Here is a 24,613-nt window from a genome sequence, read left to right on the forward strand (position 1 = left end):
GATATTATTTGTCACGGCGAGAAGACACATCGGGACAAACCTTTCGAACGTAAACACGGTCTTTGGATTAAATTATTACCTCGAGGTGGAGATTATCGAATCCGAATCCGATGTTTATCTCAATGTTTGTTTCGTTTGTAATCTTCCAAGAACTATCTGAAACTACAAGTTCGTGCGAATTTTAAATATAATCTATCGATAGAACGATTGTTTTTAACTGAAACGTATATATTTGAAAAATCTCGTCCAGAAATTTGAATAAAAAAATTCCACGGATATCCTTAACGTCGCATCTCGTGAAAATTTTCGGACATATGAATCGAGCCAATTCGATTTTTCACGGGAAGGGAAGGCGGAAACCAAACATTCACGATTCCGCCGCGCCAACGAAATATCGTGGTTCCAAATGAAAACGCGGATAACCGCGAGTGCACCGATAAAAGAACAATGCGTAGAGAGAGAAATTTCCAAAGGCCGTTCCGGTAGAGCGACGAAATTTACGCGTACCGCCACTTTGCCGCGCTGAATCTCGTCTCTTTTAGGTCTAAACGGTTTAAACGTCGAGGTTTCGAAGCAACCGTTTCGCGATAAATTCGAATTCATCTAAGATCACTGTCGATGCATCCTCCATTTGGCTCCTCCTTTGTCTCTGAAAGCGCCGACAAGATTACGATAAACGCGTTGGAACATGCCTTGGAGAATTATGGGGCGAGATATCCTTGAAATTTAGCGAGCAATCGTACGCGGTCATGGGACGGCGCGTTACCACTGGAATGTCCAACAACGAGTCACACGCTAATTACTTTTACATTTAAATTAGCAGTTTTTGCCCGCGTTCCTGGCACATATTACCTTTTTACGACGGCTCACTTTTCCGTAACACGCCTCCATCCTCGCATTCTCGAGGAAAGTCACGTTTGTCGTTTGGGTAAAATACGAATGGGAGGGAATTACGAGGAACGTTGCCGAATTTGTGTATGCAATTTCTACTAATTTTTCTCTTTTTTTTTTCTTTTTGAATGGATGAATTATAATATTCGATTTCCAATTCCTCTCCAACCTCCCAAGAGTTTCAAGAAAAATACAATAGTGATTAAAGATCAAAGAACTTACATATGATGAGCAGAATCGAGGGATGCTCCTCGCCACCTTCGTACGTGCCGCTTAGAAACAGAAACCATTGCCACGGATCCACTCTGATCCCGTACCTATAGCAGAACAAAAGAGAAAAGCCACGTAAACGCTCGTGGGAAAGCGAGGAGGAGCGGGAAACGCCCCGTTCGTTATTACCATCCACCCCCTCCCTCGCTCTTCCAATTTTATCTTCCAAGTCGCGTGAACCGGGTGTCTACATCGCGACACGGGTCGAGGGGCAAAGGCGTCCCGTTATTAACGTCTGTCTTCGACGCGATGCTCTTCGCGAGTCCTTGAAAAAAGAGAGAGAGAGAAAAAAAAAAAGAAGGGTGAAGGAACGAAGGGTGAAAGGGTCGAGTAAAAAGTCACGAAGGGGGTCCGTTCCAATTCCCCTTTGTTCTTTCCCCGGGCAAATAAACGTCGCCTCCCCGTGTTCGCCTCTTTTAAAATTCTAAAACAGGAGTGTTCGAGTATACCATGGAGCGAATCTCTTCCTGCTCAAATTCGATTACGCGAAAACGCCACTCGAATTTCCTCGCGTAAATCATCCGTCAAGCTACCTCGCTGTCTATTAAACATATTTTCACATCCGGGGAGAAAAACGACTCGCAGTGCACGAATCGAGGCCGACCAATCCCGACCAATTTTTATATACACCTACCTCTATATCGAGAACGAGATTTATCGCTCGCCATCGTATCAATCCGACCCATCACAAACGTTTGTTGCACACGACCGCTGCCGATCACGGAAGACAAACGAACTACATTCGGTGGCCGACTATCGAAGAAGAAAAAAAAAAGAGAGAGAGGGAGAGGTCAAAGGGGATAGTAACCGACACTAATGGCTTCGGGTCGAACGCGTCGGCTAACGATGATGAACGAGGCTTATAGGAGAAGTAATTAAAGTATTTGAAGTGGGCGCGGTCTCGACATCCGCTGGGTACACGATATTTATTGGGACGCGATCGCGATTCGTTTCTCTTTTTCTCTCCCACTGGTCCACCGCCAACCCTCCTCCTCCCATTCTCGTCCTCGCCGCAACGCTTTTTGTCGGCACAAACGCAATCAGTCACGTTGACGCAGGCCGTGATAATTGAAGAGCGAGAACGGAAAAATCAAACGTTTATAATTGATAGCTACGCTGCGCGTATATATATATATATATATATATAGTAACCAACCGCTCGTTCCACGCGAAAGTGATTCGAAAGGGAGCATCAATCCCCTTATATTACCGGCCGCTGAATCACCGGCTCGGTTAGAATACCGGGGCCGTGTATCCTCGGTGCAGTTTCACCGATTGAATTGTTAAACACTTTGCCGGGAGGAAAAATCGATATACGCGCGCGTCTAATCCACGGATTGACCGCGGTTAATACGAGTTAATTCCTTTTTGCGATGTAAATGAAACACGCGAAGCCGCGAAGGCAACGGCACGCATCGCACCGGAAGCGCTTTACCGATACTACACCGAGAAAGAATGGCAAAACATCGAAAACATTTACGGGGGCGCGGATCGACGTGTTTTGCGAATCGTAGAATTTTAATCGAACCATTTTCCTTTTTTTTTTTATTTTTTTTTTTTTATTTTTGAACCGCGGAATGGTACAAAAAATTATGCGAAAAATGGACCTTTCGTCGAGAGAATTCGTAAGAATTTAGCACGAGTTATGAAATATCTATTTTTATGGTATGGAAGCTAACAATGGAAGTAAAAAATGGAGGTTATCATTGGGGGCAGATTCGAATGAGAATACGTTGGATTAGAAGCGTATCGTTTTCATCGATTCTCTGGCCCAACTATCGATATTCTTTCTCATCTACAATCTGTTTCTCGTCATAGAAGTACGTAATATAATTTGCAAAATATTATTCTTACTATTCGATTACTAGTAAAAAAAACTATGTGCAAACATTGAGATAAGAAGATATTTGTATTATATATATATAATGATACATAGATAAACATTTCTCGAAATAGATCCTGCAAGTCACGTTCGATAAGAAAGAACGTGAATCGATATCCGGCTGGAACGAGTTCGGATACACTTCCATCCTTCAAACACTCTCTCTTTATATATATATATATATATTCTATTTGAAAAAGTCATCCTGGTTCACGTTCCGCCTCCATTCTTGGTGAACCGGATCATCTACACACAAAAGTTGCAATCAACTGGGCTACTGGTGCAGCCTCGCGGATATATATACACGTTCTCGGTGTAAAACTTTATTGGATTTATCAAAAGTAGGATGGCCGGTGGTTGTTTATTCCAGATAAGCCCGATAAAGCAAACCGAAACGGCGAGAACTCGGAGTTGGATATCGGAGTTGGATATCGAAATTCATCGATCCAAGGCGTGAAACGGGAACGATATTAAATTTCTTCTCCCGAAACGAGAATAGTCGTTCTGATCCGGCCGTGCCCGTTAAATCCGCACCCGTTCTTTCCTCGTCCAACTTCGTTAATACAGCGTCACGATAAAAATCCACGTCGATTCCACGTCGATCCACGAAAGGGGGACGAAGATGGATATGTGAAGACGATCGCGATCGAGAAATGGAGCGATTGCTCGAGCTGAGCGGAGCCTGGAAGAAGATGACGAGAGAGAGAGAGACAGAGAGAGAGACAAGGACGATTGCTCGAAGTTGAAAGAGTTACGTTTCTTGGTATAAAAAAAACGCGATCGTGAATGGATGTTAAATATTAATAAACAAGCGTAGAAGAGTAGTAGGAGTTTATCTCGCAACGACACCCGGCGAGCACGTTCGCGTTGTTACCGTTTTATCCGTTGGTCTAAAGAAAATGGCCGGCTGCCGCGGCACGGCTCGGCGATTCGATGGTTTACGCGATCGAGCTGTAAATGAGCGAAGGCGCATCGATACGCATTAACCGGCCAGGTGTACCGGCTTCTCGTGTAAACCGTCAATCAGGGGCGAGCGCAATATTTTCTCTCCCATCGAAACAGTCGATTCCCGGTGTGCGCGCGATCGAACGAGCTGTTAAAAAAAAAAAAAAAAAAAAAAAAATAGGAGAGAGAAAAAAGAGAGAGACTCCGACGCCTCCTCACGGAGAGAGGGCACAACGAGGCGCAAGATCAGTGACCTGTATGGGCATCCGATACGCCGTCATTAATACGATTTAAAAGCTCGTTTAGGGGGTAGAATCCGGTGACCTGAATTCCGCGTGGCAGGGCACGATCATCTAATGGAATTTCAAGTTCATAGTGTAATTGGCACGATCCGATTACGAGTACAAAGGTTTACCCGTGCAATCTGTCAGTTTAAATCACTTTCCGCGGTATCGTTAATCGGATTAAAGTGCTGGGCGGGATGTGCATCCAGCCCGGCGTAAACAACCGACAGCAGTATCCTCAATTAGACTCAAATGCATACCCGCGAAGCGGCGACGAGTTGTATCGTAATCGACTTGTCAACGTGGATTAAGCGAGACGAATATAGAAAATATAATACGACTCGATCGAAATCGTAGCGCCGTTTGCTCCTAATTGCGACCTAATAAAACTAGAAATGAAAGATTCTTACAAATCAATTTTCCCTTCGACGTGCCACGTTCATAACATATATATATATATACATAAACCTGAATAAATCCTCTTAAAACAAACCTAAAGAACACTTATACTTCGAGGCCAAACTCGAATAAAGTAAACTTATTTCACGCGGTAACAATTTGAGTTACTCTTCCTGCGAGCGAGAATGCAATGTTCTAAGCTGCTTGGAAATAAATCTGACCGCGCACGGGGGTCACGGGGGGGATACGAAAGAAATACAATTTCGAAATCTCTCAGGTTTCGATGATTGATTTACGGAGCGGGAATATCGATATCGATGGATCAAAGACGCGAGGAGGATGGGTAGGGTGAAAACGACGAAGCTGCGCCGCGATGCCGGAAACGGACTCTAATACCATTTTTTCGCGCTCGGTAATACCGAGTAACGGTACAGTTTCGAGGATTCTCCGTTGTAATCCGGATCAACGGTGGACGAGTTTTATTTCTCGGCATCACGTGAATCCTTGCGAAAATCGCAAAATAGAAGGGGGCGGAGGGAGGGGTTGAACGTGACACACGATGAATCCAGGATGGCGCGTCCCTCCGCGACGGAACCGATATCGAATCGTTGAAAATTTTCCAAAGCCGGACATCGTGTAATCGTTCCTCCCGAATATGAAACTCGGCGGCGTAGCTTCGAAAAATAATGGGTGAAACTTGATCGGAGATCCTCCCCTGTGCTTTCTCCCTTGTTATTCAAGGGTATTTGTTATCGGCTAGCTTTTAAATATACCTTTCTTTTTTTTCCCCCCTCCCTCGTTTTGTCCGTGTTTTTGCCAGATTTTTACGCGGTATTTTTTTTTTTCCAATCCGATACGATAATTTTAAATTTTAAAATCACGAGGGAAGAATTCACGGGGGAAGGAATCGGTATCGAAGAACGGATAAGAAGGCAAGAAGATGAAGAAGAAGAATCTGTTTAATCTTCTCTTAATGTATTAGCGTTCGCTGATAATTCCGTTGGACGAGCTCGATCGACGAGTTTTTATTGAAAATTTGCTTTGATCCTGCCTGAATTTACCAATTTCCGCGAGGTATGTTGAACAGAGAGAGGAAAAGGCTCGCCTTATTTCGCCGTTTGATCCCATCTTCACGGTTTCGCGAATCGTGTCCCGGTAAACTCGACCCATTAAGAATTGCGCCAAGCTTCGAACAGTTGCAGTTTAAGTGCATAAATTATTAGAAGATCTTTCAAAAAGTTTCTCGAACGGGAAAGGGGAAAGGGGAAAGTGGGGTAGGAAAGTTCGATACTCTCTCTGTCCCTCTATCTCCCAAACCTTTCCACGGACTTTTATCGATAGAACCAGAATCCTTCGCCGGGAGTCCGATTAATTGAGTTCTCCTTCTCGTACTTTTTTTTTTTTTTTTCACTTGGCGGAGAAACGTCCTCCCCCACTCTCTTACCGTCGTGTCTCTTCCGAGCTTCAACCTTCTCTCTTCCCCCGTCCTTCCTCCGCGTCGATTAATCTCGATCCCCATGAAATCGCGTTACTCGCCTTGTTCCATTCCCTTGACTCGACGAACGAACCATCTTTTCTTCCATCCACGCGGAACAAGGGCAGATTTCTTACGAATTCAATTCACACCGTGATAATAATTCGCAAAGTTGATAATAATTAATCGAAATAGAATGAGAAGATTAATAAAAAAATAATTAAAAAAAAAAAAAGATTAATAAAAAAAATAGAATGAAAATGATTGTCCAATTTTCATTATCAACGCAGAATCTTTTTACGAAAAACAATTCTCGAAAACTAGGATACCGAGGATACTAAAATAGCAATGCGATTTACATCTTATAGAGGATAGTCTCTTCTTTATAAAAGTCGTAAATAAAGACGTTTTAGACCCAGTTTATCACGAACCGAGAAGCCTACCCTACTTTCGAATCGAGCAAACTATCTCAAACTATTTCGACACTTCCTAAGCAAGTCAGTCCCCTCCTCCCCCTTCAAGAAAGTTCCTCAGACTTCTAAATAGATGGTAATCCTTGGAAGAGAAGGGTGCAACAACTTCCTACTTTAATCCTATCTTATTTTATCCCTTTTCTTTTTTTATCCCATCCTCTTCAAACAAGACAATTTTTATTTCCCATTAAGACAATCTTCTTTCTTGAACGATCGAACCGTCCTCGTTCGTTCACAAAGAAATTTTCCATTTTTCCGTTTCGACGAGCAGTAAACGCGAATTTCGAAAAAAAAATAGTTATCGTCGAGGAATAACGTTGGCCAAAGATTGCGGCCGAACTCGAGAGGACTAGATTCTCTCCACCTTGTCACGCGTGCAATCTTCTTCGATCTTTCGTTCGGGAAAATATCCTTCGAGCGATCATCCGCGGATTTTGTTTGAAAAAAAAAAAAAGAAAAGAACGGTTCGAGACTAACCCGAGCAATTACGTCGCGAAAGTTTCTTTCGAAAGTTTTTCCACGCTTAACGAGCGTGATAAATTTCTGTTACGCGCTCCCAGGAGCTGGCGAATCCCTGGGCCCCGAGAGTTTACAACGGCGATAAAAATCTCGTTGAAATTATTCATGGGCCGAGCTTGTACTTTGCCCTTCTCTCCATTCAACGGCCAGAAAATTGGTAAAGGAGGAGGAGGAGGGAAGGGGGGGAGAGAAAGATTTTGTCTCGTCGCGTGGCCGAGAGATCCGACTCCCCGTTAATTTTAATCAACGCCCGGCAATAAGGATTTTCTTTCAACCTGTTCATAAATTAATTAATTTTCAGACAGCCCCCATTCATTTCCGTATCCTCGGCCGATGGATATCTACTATTGGATTCGCCAAGTCGCGTCCCCGAAAAATAAATCCTGTACAATTCGATTCGAAGGGAGTAGAGTAGATTCCGGAAACGGAATTTTAGAAACGCGAATGTTAATGTCTCAACCGGAAGTTTGATTAACATATTAATAAACGTGAATTATATTCCGGCTTTTACATGTTGATTAATGCAACGTCCGTGTATCTCGGATAATAACGTTTGTTAACAAAGGTTTTATCGAGGCTTTGGCACGGTCATCGATAATAACGTAGTTATCGAAATAAATTAGGCTGTCGTAGGTGACTTTGATTTCCGATCAGAATGACATCAATAGATCCACCGAGGAATTCTACATTGTTCCCCCGAAACGACAGGGGAAATCTCATTTTTCACTATCGATCTGATTGATCCCCCCATTTTTTTTTTTTTTTTTTTTGTTTCCATGCCCTCGACGCCCGAATTTCCAGGTGAAAATATTCACGAAAAACCTCTCGAACCTGTATATTCCCGGCTTTTTGTTCGGTCGGTCAGCTCGCTAATTAACCAAAAATTCGCCCGTTATTCAAAATTGCCACTTGGTTTAATTGAAATTTAATCGAATCATTCTTATTTCTTTAAATAAATTATATTATAAAAATTGTATATAAAATAATGTTCTTTTTTTTTTTGTTATACGAGTCTCCAAGTTGACGAATTTATATTTCTCCCTTCACGGCAATATACGTGGCCCGAGCGTGGAACCATCGCATTTATGGATTTTTCCTTCGTGTTTTTCAACCTCCATCTATTGACCAGTCGCATGATCGAGAGGTCTACGCCTCGATAACCCCTCTCGCGCGTATATTCGAAAAAATACCCGAGGGACGCATCGAATCCAAGCTCCAGGTATCTTTGCGGCGGATAAAAGCATCAGTGTCACGAGATGACATTGGTTTCTTTGATAAATTGCAAGGAACGAGCGGGCTAATCGGGTAAATTGTTACGAATAATTGAACGACGAAAATTTTTCCAATTTTCCTACGCGCCTCTCTTACTTTCTTCCTTGATCAAAAATCTTATATAAATTATACACGGATTTTCTCAATCGACGATATCTATAATGTATTATCGATCTTTGGTAGACTTTGAACCGCAAATCTTCGAAACGAATACGATCGGTAAAATATCGGTTTTATCAGGAATGTCGAATATATATATATATATATATATATACTTACTTTATGAAATTTTCGAGAAGCAATCGGATTCCACCGATGCCCAACAACAGGAAGCCCCAGTTGACGAATCCCGTGAAGTTGTCGAAGCCCGAACTCCAGGAGAACAGACTATCCCTAGGACGATGACATCTGTAAGGAGAAAGGATGGTCCACGGTTAAAAGAAATTCTCGATCGATATCCGGGCCGCGATACATAAAGAAGGAAAGATAGCATAGAAATATCAGTGGAATAAGAAGAGAACAATAAAGCCGCTTCCATACCGTACGTACGGTTATATGCATTTCCATTTCAATTTACGAAGAAACACGCGATTTATGCAACGTATTGAAAACATTTGTTCGAGCTTCTCTTATTTCTTTCTACCCTTCCTATCCACTCCCCGTATCTTTCTTACGTATCTCCCCCCGTTTTTATTTCCCCTTCCTCTCTATCATCCTTCATCGTCCTTCTCTCTTCTCCTTATACACGGCAAATATACACGGATTCCATCTGAAGCTAGTAGAAACGGACCATGTCGGACGTAGCGTATTAAGGATAAGTTTTACTCTCGCATCCTCGAAGGAATATCGCCATCCTGTGGAACAGCGACACGGAAGACGTGTCGTTGCGCCTCGAAACATTCGAGATTCCGTTTCGCCTACGAGAGAGAGAGAGAGAGAGAGAGAGAGAGACTAACTTCTATGGCTATTAAGTGGACAATGTTAACAATACACCAGTCCTCCATCTCATGAAATTTCAATGGCATATACAACATCGCGGCGAGTTGCGCGAGTACAAAAGGTTCTCGGCCGTCTTAGGTATCTCTCTCGCCAAGATAATACACCGGGTGAACCCGAGTAATCGGCTTCCACGGACTACTGGTATCATCTCTCGGCGAGCGGGAGTGACGACAAGAGCCGACAAGGACCATCGTGTAAACTTTTGAAAAGCGTTTTGTCTCGAAGCATAAAGCGTTCAAGAGACCCTTGTTCCTTCTCCCGGATAAGACGCGCTCGCCTGAGTGTGAGAATTTAGGGAGACGAAACAATGCGCGCGAGGTGTTCACGGCTTAAAAGTGGAATACACACAGGAATCGCCTCCCCCTCCCCCGAATCCCTTAAGATCTTTTCCCTCCTCCCGAAAATCTAACGGCGGACGTTTCAATTTCAATCTTCGTCAACCAACTTTCTGCCTCCCTTTTTCATTAAGACGCGATTAAGGTTGAAACTGGAACGGCTTCTAAGCCGCCATCGCAGGAAGCCGCAGTCTTAAGTATTAACAAGGGAGGATCCTACGAGGAACTCGATCGAAGAGAGAGAGAGAGAGAGAGAGAGGAGTTCAATCCCCCCGGGAGTCAAGTCGACCGAATCTCGATGGAACAATACGAAGCGAAACAAAATAAATAAAGAAAGATATCGCTACGATATCGTGGAACTTGTACGATTCCGGGGATAATGGCTTGACGAAGCTAAGCGAAAGATTAAAGACGGTGGAAGGAAGGAAACCCTTTGCTCTGAAATATACCGTTTGTTCCTCGTAATTATCTGACCGAGAAGTCCCTTATTTCCCCGCGACCATGTGCATTTAATGTGATCGTTTAACCTGGCCACTGTCTCGAGTAAATCCTAACTATTATTCTGAATTTATGGCAGATCGCGGTAATTAATAGAGGCGCGATAAAGCCAGCAGGGGCCGGGCCGAGGCCCGTACAGGAAGAGCTATCTCACACTTCTGATACTGGCCTGCATGGCAGGATGCAGACGTGTCACGGCCGACTTCCATATGCATGAGTGTGGCCATTGTACCGGGTGTTCCAAGTGTCGCGACCAACTTGGCCGAGGAACACCGGGGGGAGTAGGGCAATAAACGCGTCAACGATCTTTACAGGATCTTGCACACGGTTTGGCTACGCCTCGGGGACTTGCACGAGGTTACGAGGTTGTTCGTGATCTTAAACGGTCCAACAACTGTCGTTGCTTGTCTTTTAATTGTGACGAAATAATTCAACACACGGCCGCGATTACGATCGCGTTTAATATTCATGGATGTTAGTCGCCTCTGTGGGAATTCTCGATAAACGCGAGTAAAAGTTATTCAATGTTTGGGTTAGCGATTGAATTCTTTTTTTTTTTTTATAATTTTTCTGATTGAACAATTCTTTTGTAATTGAAACAATGATTATATTCCGAATAAAAATTCTTCGCGTGATTCGGAGGAGGAGAAATGTCTCAGCATCTCGATACGAGATATCAGAGATTTATCTCAGATTTATCTCATTAATCCGAGAAGATTACAAGTTATCGTCTGCTTTAGTTTGCATATTATTGCTGCTTTTGAACGGACCGATATCTGGTTCATTTCTTATCGTTGAAAGGAAACCAGTTATCCGGTTTTTTTTTTTTTATTCTAGATACGAAACGAAGTGGCGAATTTTTCGATAACCAGAGATATCGTTGTAACGCGGTTTAATTTTTGCCAATAATGTCTCGTTTACGAGGGGATATTATGTTCGTTTTCTTCCCTATCGTATGCAAATTGAGTTCGCAAAATGACATCGACGTTAAAATTCATTCCTGTCTGATTTGGCGGACGCCAATGATCTTTTTTTTTTTTTATCGGATCTACATCGTTTCAATTCGGTTTATAATCGAAGAAAAATCGAAAAGAGATAATCTAATAAATAAAACGTCGTTGCATAATTTGGAAAATTAATGTACAGGATATGGAAGATTATACGCCTATTGCGAAACATATAAATGAAAGGACAACGTTAAAAATCGTAACATTAATAATCACTGATTTAAAAATGTAGCCGATCGTTGTTACCCAGATTAGAGAACTTGCGGTGGAAAAAATTCTCCATCCTGGTAGACACGCGGCGTACAGGCGTGAAAACAACGATGGAAAGGGGAGGGAATAATCGGTGCATACCGGTGGCACGAAACGAAATAAAGAACGAAAACGCGTTTTTTCGCGTGGTACACCAAAACGAAACGGCCAACTTTTTTATTTTCTTTTGGTATAATTATCCGACCGTGCTATGGTCCGAGTAATGGTCCGAGTCTAGGAAGGTTTTTGCGATCCGCGTAGACCGTTCGAAAATCTCGAATCGCTTTCCCTTGTCTCTCGATTTTCCATTTTTCCTCGCTTCAAACGCGATCTCCCACGAAAAATCGATATTCGACGGAAAAAGCATTGCATTAATAAATACGTTGTAAACCTATAGTACGACTCGATTTTTTTTTCTTTTTTTTTTTTTTTTGTTTTTCTTTTTATCCTTATTCCGTGACAAAGCAAGTTTAATTCGAAAATCTCGTATCGTTATACGGATAATTACATGCTCGTTAAAACTATGGAACACCGATGCGCTTCATGATTAGAGCTAATAACGATATCAGTAACGATTGTAATTCTATCCAATTAATATTCGGCACGAAGGTCATCATTTTATTACTTTCTCTATATTATTTGCGATATAACTTTTATAAAGACTCGTAGATTCGAGATGTGAAATTATGCGCGCACCCTTTCGCGCATAATTTTAATTCGAGATCTACATTTAATGCACGGTGAATCGTAAAGTTAATGGCCGACAACATTTTGACAACAAAAGTACCATTACGAGACACGCGTGTGATGATCCGAGTCACGGTTATCCGCTCGTAATCCTTCGCGATAAGGGAACAAGGTCCAACGGCTACTTTCTAAACCGATTGAGTCCGGGAAAAGTATATTACGCGCTGTTAACATCGCCGTCTCCATTATACGAATTGAAAGGATGCCAAAAGATTATCCCCGGATCATAGGATCGATTTTGAAACTAATAATAATAAAAAAAAAGATCTTCCCTCCTCCTTGAAACGATGATTTCGATATATTCGTTGACGCGAATCGTAAAATTGAAAAAAAAAAAAAAAATCTGAATAATTTCCACTACCATCTCGAGTCTCTACGAATCTTTATAAAAGTTATATCGCAAATAATATTCGTAAGAGGGGAGAGCGTAAGAGAGGAGAGGAGTCATTCGATATTTATAAAAGATTCTTCTCGAGCATTCCGTATACCTCAACCTTACTAGCTCTAGAATCTTACTAGCAGAACATATCCTGTATATTTTTATCTCGCAAACTATAAATGAACTACCGTCTACCGCGTCTCGCCAAAAACTGGTACAGCAACACTTGACGCGATCTCGAAACGCGAGAGAGGCAGGGAAAGGAGAGGATCCACAAAAGGCAGGATGGCACTCGTGTTTCTCTTCCATCCCCCTTAGCTGTTCTCGAAGTCAGTCCCCGACGGATGCGGAAGACGGGAGAGCCAGTTGTACGTACAAGGGCGGACACGGGAGAGATGGGAGAAGGAGGGAAGAGGAAAAAAGAGGCAAGACTGGAGGGCGTAGAATGGGAGGAAAGGACGGGCGAAAGGGAGTTCGTAAGACTCTCCCTGTATCTGCCTCGCGAATCTACCCGACACCGGAACCCCCTCGTGAATATTTAAACGATAGACGGATATACATATATTACCCGTGTAATGAGGAGGGAAACTTGCCGCTCAGGCATCCGCCACTGGGCGGAATCGGGAGCGGAATGAAAGGGAACCGGCAATAAGGGAGGGCAGGGGAGGGGTAGAAGAATACTCTAAATGATTCATGAAGGAAAATTAAATGGCGTTTTAAACAGGTCTTCTTGCCAACCCGCTTTTCGTTTACCTCCCCTTCCTTCCGTTCGTCTCCTCGCCTTATTCTTCTTCCAACTTGGAAGCATACCGGAATCGATTACCGGAAGACCGTTCCATCTTCCATCATGCCCCCTGTCCGTCCGCCTGTTTTATCGTCGCTTCGTGCTCTCGCATCCCCTAACTTTCGCCGTTGCATTCCGACCGTTCACGATGAACCTCGGCGTTCATCGGGGCCATCTCTTACTTGTTGTGAGGCAGGCAGCCACGGATCGTTGAAAACAGGAATTCCTCGTTGGCCAAGGAAGAAAGTCGGGTTAAGAACTTTGACGATAATTTCCCTCTACTGACGATTTGTTTTCTTTTTTCTTTCTCGATTTCACGGGCTTCAACGAGGACGGGTTCGATGCATAAATTTCGTTGTCGAATTCGAATGGAATTTTAACTACGACGAATAACATTTAGAGTCTATCATTTCGCGTGAAGTGAAATGGAAGTTTTTAATTCTAAATCAGACGATTACGGCCTTCCCTTGTTTCCTTCCCCGTTTCCGATAATCGATTTCGACGAGCATTCGATTCCGCGAACGAACGATTTCTAGGGTGTTCGAGTTGAGGATGGAGAGCTCGTATGGGGCAACACCGGATTCCCAGCCCTGGAAAAACCGCAATCGTCTTCGTGCCTAATCCGACGCTCCGGCTCCCTTTTCCGTCCACGTAATCGCTTTCCATTGTTCTTCCGGCTGATTTCACGCGCGCGAGAGATTCGACACCAGCGGCCGCAATCTTTCGCGAAGAAAAGGGTGGTGGTGGATGAAAAGGGAGGAAATAAGGGGAAACTAGAAAGCGACGTCTGGATTGACAGCACAATACCGTTAATCCTCATTCGTTTCGAAGTCGCGTCAGCCGAAACGACGGTCGGTTCCGCGACGTCCAGTCCTCCGGTCCGATGAGGAAGATTAAAAAGTTTTTGCCCGGCTGGAGTAGAATTCACAAAAAAAAAAAAAGAGAGAGAGAAAAAGGAAAGAAAGAACAGTCGAAACACCTGGTAGAAAAACGAATAAAACGTTTTTCGCGCGAAAAAGAAGAAGAGGCATAGAGGGAAATTTTGATGAAAAGGTCGTCGAAACGTTGCTCCTAAGTATTCCAACCTTTTTTTCTTTTTTTTTTCTTTTCTTCTTTTTTTTTTTTTTTTTTTTTTTTTTGATACCTGACGCTCCAAGCTACGAGAAGAATGTTTATTCCGAGGCTTGTGATAATGATACCAGGCGGTGGGGATGGTGATGATGAATGTGGATGAATGGATGAACGGCAAATTAAAATCCTCGAGGAAAATCTTCGCGCGTTCCCTTCGCCGCAGTCGTTCGATACCGTAACACTGGATGATGATTATTCGCACGTACATCGAGGAGGATAGATATAAGAGAAAATCCGCCAAATGATTACCAACCTCTCTCTCTCTTTCTCTCTCTTCTACACACTAGTCCTACACCCTCGTATAATACATTCGTACGAAATTACTAGCGATTCGAATATCGAGCTTGGGAACTGGCCGAGAACAGTCCAACGGTTAGAATCTGTTGCGGAAATATTATCCATCCATGGAGCAAGGATGGCTCGTGAGACTGATAATACTCGGAGACTGATAATACTCGAGGAGGGATCGATATATGGGGAGAGGGGAAAAATGGAGAAGAAAAAGCTGGGATATCGTTGTTACCCGTCTCTCGTTCGATTTCATATTACCGGATCATTATTGCCCTTGAGCGCGTCATTTCAGGGTGCAGACAGAGATATTGGAAAAAATGTTGGTAACGGACGTTAATCACATTCCCCGACGACGGACGTCTAACGCGTAATTACGTGTAACGCGTAATTACAAATCACCGTGTCACCGGTGAAAATAACAAACTTTTTCCCCCTCCACCCGGCGAAAAGAAGATTGGATGAATATATTATGGACAGGATTTTTGGTGCTCCGTTTGGTGTTCATTCCGGGAGGGAAAGTCGTGGAGAATTAGATTCAATTTGGGAGTAAACAGGGCGAGAGAGAGCGCGGGCTGTTCGTCGGAGTCGAGCGATCGTGTAAACGGAAACTTTAAAATCAATCTGGGATTGAAAGATCGTACGAGGTAGACATAGCTTTCCGTGCGAGTTCCTTCGACCAAAAGGGGTGGATAAGGTAGGATCATTCGATATTCACCGCGTCCAACGAACCCAGACGCGCTTCGCGCCTAATTGCAAAGTTGGCGAAAACAAGAAGTATCTGGCAAACACGGAACGGGTAAATACAGTAGGGTTCGTTTGTTTAAGAGACGGAGGAGTGGTGTGCCATCTCTGATTCTCCGGCATAATGGACGATCCCTCGGTAGAAGAAAACGGAGGGGCGCGAAGATGGGGAGAGGAAACAACTGAAGATAGAAAAAGTGTTCCTTCCTGGAGAGGAAAGGTGGAATGGAAAAAAAAAAAAGCGGATTCTTGTTTGCAGGTCATTATAACATGTCAAAGGGGGGACAAGATTTCGCTGTTTTTTCGCTAGCTGACCCCTCTCGCTAATAAAACAGAGCTTGCCGGAAGGATATGTTCTGAAATAAAGTGCCTCTGGCATCATCAACCCACGACCAGTGTTTGTCTCGTCTGGCTAATTAACGTTTGCTTGCACGAAATGACCACTGCGCCAAGTGGTTACGTTTATTTTTGTTTTTCTCTCTCGCTCTCTTTCTCTTTCCCTTCTCTTTTCTTTCTTTTTTTCACGAAATGCTATTTGCAACATCATTCTCCTTGATCCTGCCCCGCCTCTAAAATCCTAACGAAAAACCCCGTAATCTTTAGTTTTTTTTTTTTTTTTTTTTTTTTTTTTTACTAGAAATACGTCAANTTTTTTTTTTTTTTTTTTACTCGTAATACTTCTCCAGATTTAATCCTGTTTTTAACGCATTAATTTTTGATCGCGCGCTCGATTAGACCAGGGGACTTGATTAAATTTTTTTCCACGGCGGATAGATATTAAAGCCGCATGCGCGCGCGAAACTTCATAAATCTGAACAAATGGAATTTGCCCACTGCTCCGGATTCTCCAGCCCGTCGACCCTCCCTTTTTGTTTACGGAGAAATATTAACGAGAGTTAGCTTTTCCACGCTATTTTACCAGAAAACGCTACCAGGATTCTTTGATTAGCGATTCCGATTGCAGAAACGCACTTGGTTTCGCGATATCTACGTTTTGAATTGGATACCTCCATAAACCAATCGTGAATTTATCATTCTTCAATGCTCGCGCAAATGCGTACGAAAGTATTTCCCCGATATACCAGATAATCATACACGTCCACCATTTTTTTCTATCGTCACACGTTTTTCTATCTCGTCAAATAAAATTAACATTTTAATTAAGACCATGCTAGAGTAAAATACATTGGCACGAAACTATTCTAAAAATGTTAAGAAAAATCTTGGAGAAAAGAGATATAAATTAACGTATCGAATAATCATATTATCGAATCTATAGTATAACGCTTGTTAAATCGGATCACGTTTTAATTAATTCCTCTCATTTAAAAGATCCACTCGTTCCACGCCTTGAACTTCGGCCGCGGTATTATGTAGATAATTACAATTCGAAGATCCATTGTTTATCCGATTCGATATCTGTTACTATATTAAAGACAAAAGACAAAAATCGATTAATTAATGCAAGTTTCTCACGTGTAAAAGCAGGTGACAGATTATTAATTACAGCGAACAAAGATATGTGGTTTGTTACAAGCATGCCTATCAGAATTATTCTGTAATTGTCACAAAGAGAATATGCAACATGTTGTTCCGATTCGTGTTACCTAAAGCTGTGTACATGATTCTGTGTGATTCGAGCAAGCGCGTGGTTTTTGAGCGTTTGATTGGTTAATTAATAGAATCCGTTTGCGAGTGCATTCTGGAACAAGCGTCATAACATTTGATATCAAACGAAGTTATTGTCCTATTCCCATTCTACGTGTCAATAACTTCCGTTTGACGCTTATTAAATGAAGGTTGGAATTTTGTTTGACGCCATATTGCTTGCTATATTCGTAAGATAACATTAGAAAATAAATAATTTGCAAGTTGTAACGACAAAGATTACATATATAGTTTAACGAAAATGGTAATACTTATTGTTTCGATTATATCGATTTTTTTTTTTTTTTTTTCGATGAAATTAATCCTAACGAATAGGATAACAAATACCGTGGTTAAATTTACGTGTGTATGCTAATGCTACGCTTCGCAATAAAATACCATCAACTTAACACACGGACAACGTTCTGTTTATGTAACCGAAGCGAGCCCCGATTAAGCCTGATATATTGCTATTTATATATCAGCAAACTCTAATCTAATAGCGTGCAAATATATCTTAAGACAATTCAGTGCATAAACTAACAACGTTATCGGTTAAACATGATAGAAATCCGTATATATACAATCTTTAGAACAAAGAAAAGCAAGCATTATTTCAGGATTATTAACGACCTTAAGCTGCCATCTAAAATATTTTCTGCGTTTCTCTTTACGATGTGCAATATACACGTACAAGATATAATTGCATACTTACAATTGTATGTAAAAAATTAAAAAAAAAAAAGTATATAAAAAAAGGATGTACGACTAAATATGCAAAACGATATATCGTTAGATAAAATTATTATTTAGAAGAAAAAAAAATTCCTTAACTTCTTACAAAAAAAGAAATGAATTACTAATTACCCGTGTAAAAAGCAAATAAAAAAGCAAATAATGATAATTCGATATTTTTCATTTAAATGATGAAAAGGAAGAGGATGACTAAAAACGAGGATGACTAAACGAGAATGACTAAAAATGTCACTTTAACATTTTCTTCAATTCGTTAAAACTCAAAAACCAGGGGTCTGAAGTATTGACACGCAATTAAGATTCATCCGATACGGATCGGACAAGGTTTGATTTATTAGAAAATACAAGAAACAAGAAAAAAAAAACCGTGTAGAAGCGACGAGTTGATCAACGCTCCTTGATGTGTTCGTTATTTATTCCTAACGTCTAAAGATATTGTATTGATCGCAAAGTTGGAACAGTTAATTGTCATTCGCTTCGCTTAAAACTTTAAATGACTTTATCCGACATTCTCATTATTTTCAAGTATGAACCTTGAATATCATTGTCGGTTATCGCGGGCCTTGCATCGAGATAAGTTTCGCCATTGCGAAGAAATTGGGAAGGATTGGCGTTATACATCGTGTGCCGAGAAGAAGAGTGAAACTCAATAATTATGCCATAGCTAAGGAACGAATTATCTTAGCCGTGTTTTCTTGACGTGCAGTTCCATTAGAGGGGGCCGAACGGCTCGTTAAGAAAGTTTTCGTTTCCACGACGTGCACTCAAGAATTGCATTCAATTGTCTGTCCTCGTGTCCGTTCTACTGAATGAACTTTACACCATTCATTTCCATTTCTAGCTTCATTTCGGAAATCAGCCACGTCACTGCAAATATTTACCGTAACGTTAGTCATTTCATAGAACCGCACCTCAGTTTGCCGTGGTTTCAACTGATAATTTTAGTTTATTAAGATGTGTTAAAATTCACGTTCAATTATTAGAATATACACTCCGAGATATTATTATATTTTTCGTATGCGCAATTGAATTAAATCAAGAAATAAAATCGGATAGTCATGATGAGACTGACTTTGTACCTTGCCCCTATTCCATGTTATTCGGGCGATAAAATCTCGACTTATCGATTTTTAATAATATATATTCAATAATAATTTTCAATAATAAGATATATTAAATCTACGAAGTCTAAAAATTTAAGTAACAAACCTAAATGTTTCAACTATAGAATCAAATTTTTAGTATAATAAATCTCTCGCTTTTATGATATAACATTTTTGTGAAAAATAAATATTTTCATAAGCATAAAGCTTAAAGATTATATCAAATAAGAAATATATTTTTATTAATAAAACTTGAATCTTTAAGATACTTATACGAAGATTCGTTAACTTCGTAAAGATTATTAAAAAAGGTGTTATGAAACGAGCTGTAGAAAATTTCCGTGCGCCACAGTACCGACTGACCATCGCATCGATTATAACACGTGACAGAACGGTATAGAAGAACATGTACTAAAACGAGACGAAGAATTCATCGTCGCGAGGAGGGGATCACGCGTTCCCAGTTGCGCTCGATCTGAAAGTGAAATGCGCATGCGTATTACTTCATAAAGCCGTCTGTTACGTCAGAGCAGCTCACGAAGCCTGAAAATTTTGTGTCACTGTGTTCTCGTCGTCGACCAATTTTATCTTTTCGACCGTTTCCTATTACCGACAGTTTTGTTGATCGTCGAGGAAACAACAGAGTGCGTTCGTGAATCGTATGCAGTATAGAAGCCGAGTCGTTGAGTCGATTACGCTCGTGTGAAAAAAAAACGGAGCGTGCTGTGTGTTACAAAACAAATACTCACGGTTTATCAGGTTGAGATTTGCGCACCATCTGTTCTGCCTTTTGTATCTCCTCGGCCCTTGTTTCGCTTTTCGTTCTTCTTAACCTCACCCTCGTATCGTTTTCATGCTCCATCGTTATGTCGTTGTTCTGCGACGAAGGGACAAGTATCACGCGTGCTCTACACTGTACAGACACATACACACTCGCACACGGTTTACACGGACAATCTAACGACTAACTCTATGAGCCGGCACACGATTCCTGTTCACACCGAGAGAAAAGAAAAATTGTTGCGCCACGCAAACCAGAATCGGGACTGATCGAAACGAGATGCTTACCTTTCACTATCGACTACGTCAAATACGATTCAGATTTACGGATCGATCCATAGATCCCGCTACTTTATCCGATCGCGTTTCACCTGCGTAAAGTGTCGAATAACTCAACTGGTCTGGTCTCTTTTGTTCGTATATCGTCTTACCACACACGCGATCGTGTTTACGAATAGACAGCTGCGACGATACTACCGGCTTTATGTTGGTTATAGATAACGACATCATCGCCGCCAAACACGACACAGTTTTATATGTGTCCACTTCCCGATCACGTTCCATGAACCGAATAAGATTTCGGGGCAGAGGGCGCGAGTGTTTTGCTTTCTTTTGGCGGGTTATGCAAGCTTAATATGGTAACATAGTATATCATTGGCATATCGTGGTACATTAAAGTTTGAATATTTCGATTAAGGAAAATACATACATCTTATTCATTTTAATAAGCTGACTATTAACAGTTTGATATAAGAAAAATAACAAATAAATGATTACACAATTGATTAGAAATTAAAAATACGATTGAACATAATATAAATATAATAAATTCTTTTGTACGATTAACCAAGTATGAATAATTCAACTGGAATGCCTATTATTCATTTCTGATGCAAAAGACCGGATAGAATAAATATTCTGATATTTAGAGTGCGTGTAACCGATACATTAAATTACACAATTATAATGATGTATATATTATCTTTTAAAAAATTTGTTTATTTTTATTTTTAAAAACAGAATGTTAGCATAAACGAGCCGCGAATATTTATGCTCTAATTGACTCATAACTGTTAAGTCTTCGGTATATCCCTCTAAAAAACAGAACAGTCCGTAAAAAACACAACTTCATCGCAAATGATTACCTCGTTGTTAGTTGGAGCACGATTCATTAAACATGCTCTGCAATTGTGCCTCGACTATGTTATGTAATTTACCTTCTTTAAGGTTGTAATTTTAAACGAAAACGTGCTTAAACAGTTTTACGAATGTTCTTCTTCTTTCTCCTGTTTTTGCTAGCAGAAAAAGCTCATTCTTGTTCATCCATTCAAGATGCGAACTTCACGCGAATAATTAGGTAATTATTATTTATGATGTTTATAGAAAATTTCTGGAGCTTAAACGATTATTCAATGCGTGCATGTTTTTATTTTTGCAGCCATTCGGATAACATCGGATACGGATGTTACACACAATTAATAAAAATAAAATAGATAATTACCGTGTATCGTAATCTGGCTCTATGGTTTGAATCTTGATATTTTATGGTAGTTACAATTTGATGGCACTTTTTCATTCCCTTCAGCTGACCGTTATAAAATATTAATTTCCTCGCTTGCATTTTCAGGATCGAGTAAAAAAAACTAATGATATGTCTCTGCATATTCGAATGAAGAAATAGAGAGATCGTAAAATGAATGGATATATTTAAATAAATTCAAAAATTATACACTACGAATAAATTTTCTCAATGAATAATCAATTAAAATTCTTTCGAATTAATAAGATATTCATAATTTTTTTTCTTCCATTTTTTCGTAGCGTTTCTTCGCGATATTCGTGAAAAAAAAGAGAATAATATAACGAAACTCATTACCACGCGGTAATTATCCTGTCAAAATATCCATTAAGACTTCAGATGTCGCAAGCTTTGCTTTTCGAGTTTGCTGACTGGGAGAAGTTCCATTTGGTTTGTCGGCAACTCGATGCCTGGAACTCCCACGAACGCTCGAAAGTTTTGGAGTAAATAAACCGGTGGCCAAACACGTGAGACAATTTCGCGTGTCAATTACGCGACTCTTCGAATCCTCGGCTGAGCTAAAGGATCGTCGGTGGTGGATAGACGAGGATAAACCATCGGTTGAAAGAAAAGCTAATTAAAGTGGCGCATCCGCGGCCAGAAACCCGCAAAGATCCACGACAAACGTAGAGGAAATCCGTCCCTTTAAACGCCGCGCTAATACCACGATGCATCCACTCCTGATGATTCACAATTAAGCGTGTCTCTTGACGAGCATCGCGGAGAAACGCTATCAAGCTTGCTGCTAATTATCTCGAGCCGCCATGTATCAGAGCTTACGAACCAGAACCACGCCAAATGTAACCACCTAGCAGTACGAACTGTAACAACATTCTCCAACGTCATATCTTCATTTAAAACTGATTCGATACTCCGAGTTTCGTTACTTGAACTCAATTTAACTTAAAGCTACACATAATCAACTTGTTTACATTACACAAAATATTCGTGATTCAATTATTCTTCAGCGATCACAACGAAAGATGAAAGAACTCGAATTTTATTTAAATTTTAAAAGAAAGTCGTTACATTAATCAAGCTACTTTCAACATTTAAAAATTTCCATCGATTCAATCATTCTCTAGAAAGGTTACGCCTTTAATCGCTATTTAACTCGTCGAAACGTATTCCTTACTTACAATTATCGCGTATACGAAACGCAACATAATGATCGTGTATTTGTCGGATCAAACCGCGGCGAGTTTAATCGGCATTTTAGGTTAAAAGGAAACGGCTTACTCGGATAAAAGCTATCGCGGATACGTCGGCACGTACGAATAGTAGCGAAGCAAAGTCTATATTCATTCTCCGTTTCGCCTCGTTTTCCATCGGGTACACCGGCGTTCCACACGTTTCGAATAGTCATTCCCGCGGAGGAATGAGATACAGGGGAAGAAGCGGGAAGCCGTAGCAGCCGTTTACGAACTCCCTTTACGGCCAACCACGGATATTACCGGCCACGATGGCGATTACGTTACTCTACATACGTAGTTACACGTCGACGAGGATCTTCGTGGGCATCTGCCTGGTTGGGTCGCACCTACCGTAGGATTCGGCGGTCGCGCTTATACCTGACAAGACTTTTTCACCGGCCATTTTGCACCGACTGCGGTCTATCTGATATCCTCGGATACGAGTATCCTCGATTTTAAAAAAAAAACTCTGTCACGCGACGACCGTAATAAAAGGGACTGGGAATTGTGAAAATTGTGCGGGGGATAAAAAGCGTGGAAAAAGCAGCGTTGGCGAGCCTGCTTCTATGAAATCGTGGACAATTCGATTAAATGATATCCGACACGCTTCTACAATCTTCTACAGGAAAATGTTGTTCCATGACGTATTTTAAAATTATATTGTACGCGTTCTATATTCTCTCGTTGAACCGCGATATAAGCTTCGATTTTTTGCAAGAATAGCAAGTTTTTGATTCTTCGATGGGAAAAGTGGAAGAGGAGGAAAAAAAAAAAAAGGAAGAATAAAATCGATCGATGGTGTAAACGTGATCTTGATCAAATTACCATCCTTCGATGGTATAACGTCATTTTGTAGGTTGTAATTTCTGGCACCAATGGTTTCAGAACGGCCACAAAGGAGCCACCCTGAGTACGTTTCCTCTGATGTGATCGCGTTATCTGGCTATTAAACAGCCCGTTAAACGAGCTTTCACGATCATCTTGAGTTCGCATCGTCTTCGGGAACGAGCTTACCCATCATCAGGGGCCGTTTACAACCGATTACGTGCCCAATGATCTCGCGTGATTAAACGTCACACATGCGTGCCGTTAGCAATGGGAAGTAAAAGCGGCGAACACCGGTTTAAACCGATACGATCTCTATCCGGGCGCACAGATCGATCGTAATGATGAACCGATAGCAAAAATGTTACAACGAAAACACCCTTTACACGGAATTATCATAGTTCTTCGATCGAGGGAACGTTTCGTTTTATATCGTTTTATATGCACCGTGTAAATTGCCGATCGTTTCAATCTGGTACAATTTGAAAATTTGCAAACTCGCGTCAACGACTATCTATTCTCGCGTATGCGGTAAAAATTCTCTTGAAATCTCGTGGAGTCATCAATCAACGTCGAAATGAGCGTGGAATCCCATCGAGCATCGAGTGGCATTCCTTTTTTTCCCCCCCTTTCATTCATATGTCAACCGTGGGACAGAGAGAAAAAGAAGAAGGGTATCGGGGTGAACTTCAACCACGAGTCGATCCGAGTGGTACGGCTGAAACTTTCGCAATATTGGTCGAAACATTCCCATTCCCCGGATTATTGCCTCCTTGTCCTGTAAACCAACCCTCCGAAGTAGATTCGGTGACCGACTATACGCGAGATTCGCGTTTTGTATTCAGAAAGCGTGTCGCGCAACGTGGCATCTGCTCCCTTACCACCCTTGTCGAAATATTCTCAATACCTAAACCTGCCCCCTTCACGTGTCGCTATTGTCCTCGTGGAATTGCGAATAATCGTATCCATTCATCCGTCTGCCAGGAATTTTTACGTTCGAACGTAAGTTCGAGAGAAAAAAATGGAGAAAAATAAAAAGAAAAAGAAAAACAACGGAATTCCAAAGTGGAACGGTAAAGTTCCACTTCGCGGTAAAGTTCATCGAGGAGGTCTTGGAATTTATTTTTCCACGATCGAATCCCTTCCCACCCTCGAATAAA

At 41.3% G+C, this 24,613-nt stretch overlaps 1 protein-coding gene and 1 long non-coding RNA gene across 3 annotated transcripts in view; one reads left to right on the top strand and one right to left on the bottom strand.

The window, feature by feature from the left end:
• LOC122716172 (diacylglycerol O-acyltransferase 1) overlaps positions 1 to 20,284 on the bottom strand; it is a 93,111-nt gene extending 72,827 nt beyond the window's left edge. Inside the window, exons 1-4 of one of the 2 annotated variants that reach the window (XM_043939020.1) lie at positions 20,145 to 20,284; positions 19,826 to 19,953; positions 8,689 to 8,817; positions 1,114 to 1,208 (exon numbers count right to left, since the gene is read on the bottom strand). In XM_043939020.1, the coding sequence (XP_043794955.1) occupies positions 1,114 to 1,208; positions 8,689 to 8,817; positions 19,826 to 19,938 (337 nt within the window). In that variant the 5' untranslated portion in view covers positions 19,939 to 19,953; positions 20,145 to 20,284. Of the gene's footprint in view, positions 1 to 1,113; positions 1,209 to 8,688; positions 8,818 to 19,825; positions 19,954 to 20,144 lie in introns of those variants that run through there. The other variant, XM_043939021.1, reaches the window with a different exon arrangement.
• A 792-nt stretch (positions 20,285 to 21,076) lies between these two features.
• LOC122716177 lies at positions 21,077 to 21,550 on the top strand. Its single transcript, XR_006346975.1, has 3 exons — positions 21,077 to 21,213; positions 21,295 to 21,403; positions 21,484 to 21,550. It is a non-coding gene; the product is annotated as an uncharacterized LOC122716177 (long non-coding RNA).
• The last annotated feature ends 3,063 nt before the right edge of the window (positions 21,551 to 24,613 follow it).

The sequence above is a fragment of the Apis laboriosa genome, unplaced genomic scaffold (assembly GCF_014066325.1).
Source record: "Apis laboriosa isolate Shangri-la unplaced genomic scaffold, ASM1406632v1 scaffold42_cov153, whole genome shotgun sequence".
Lineage (NCBI taxonomy): Eukaryota > Metazoa > Arthropoda > Insecta > Hymenoptera > Apidae > Apis > Apis laboriosa.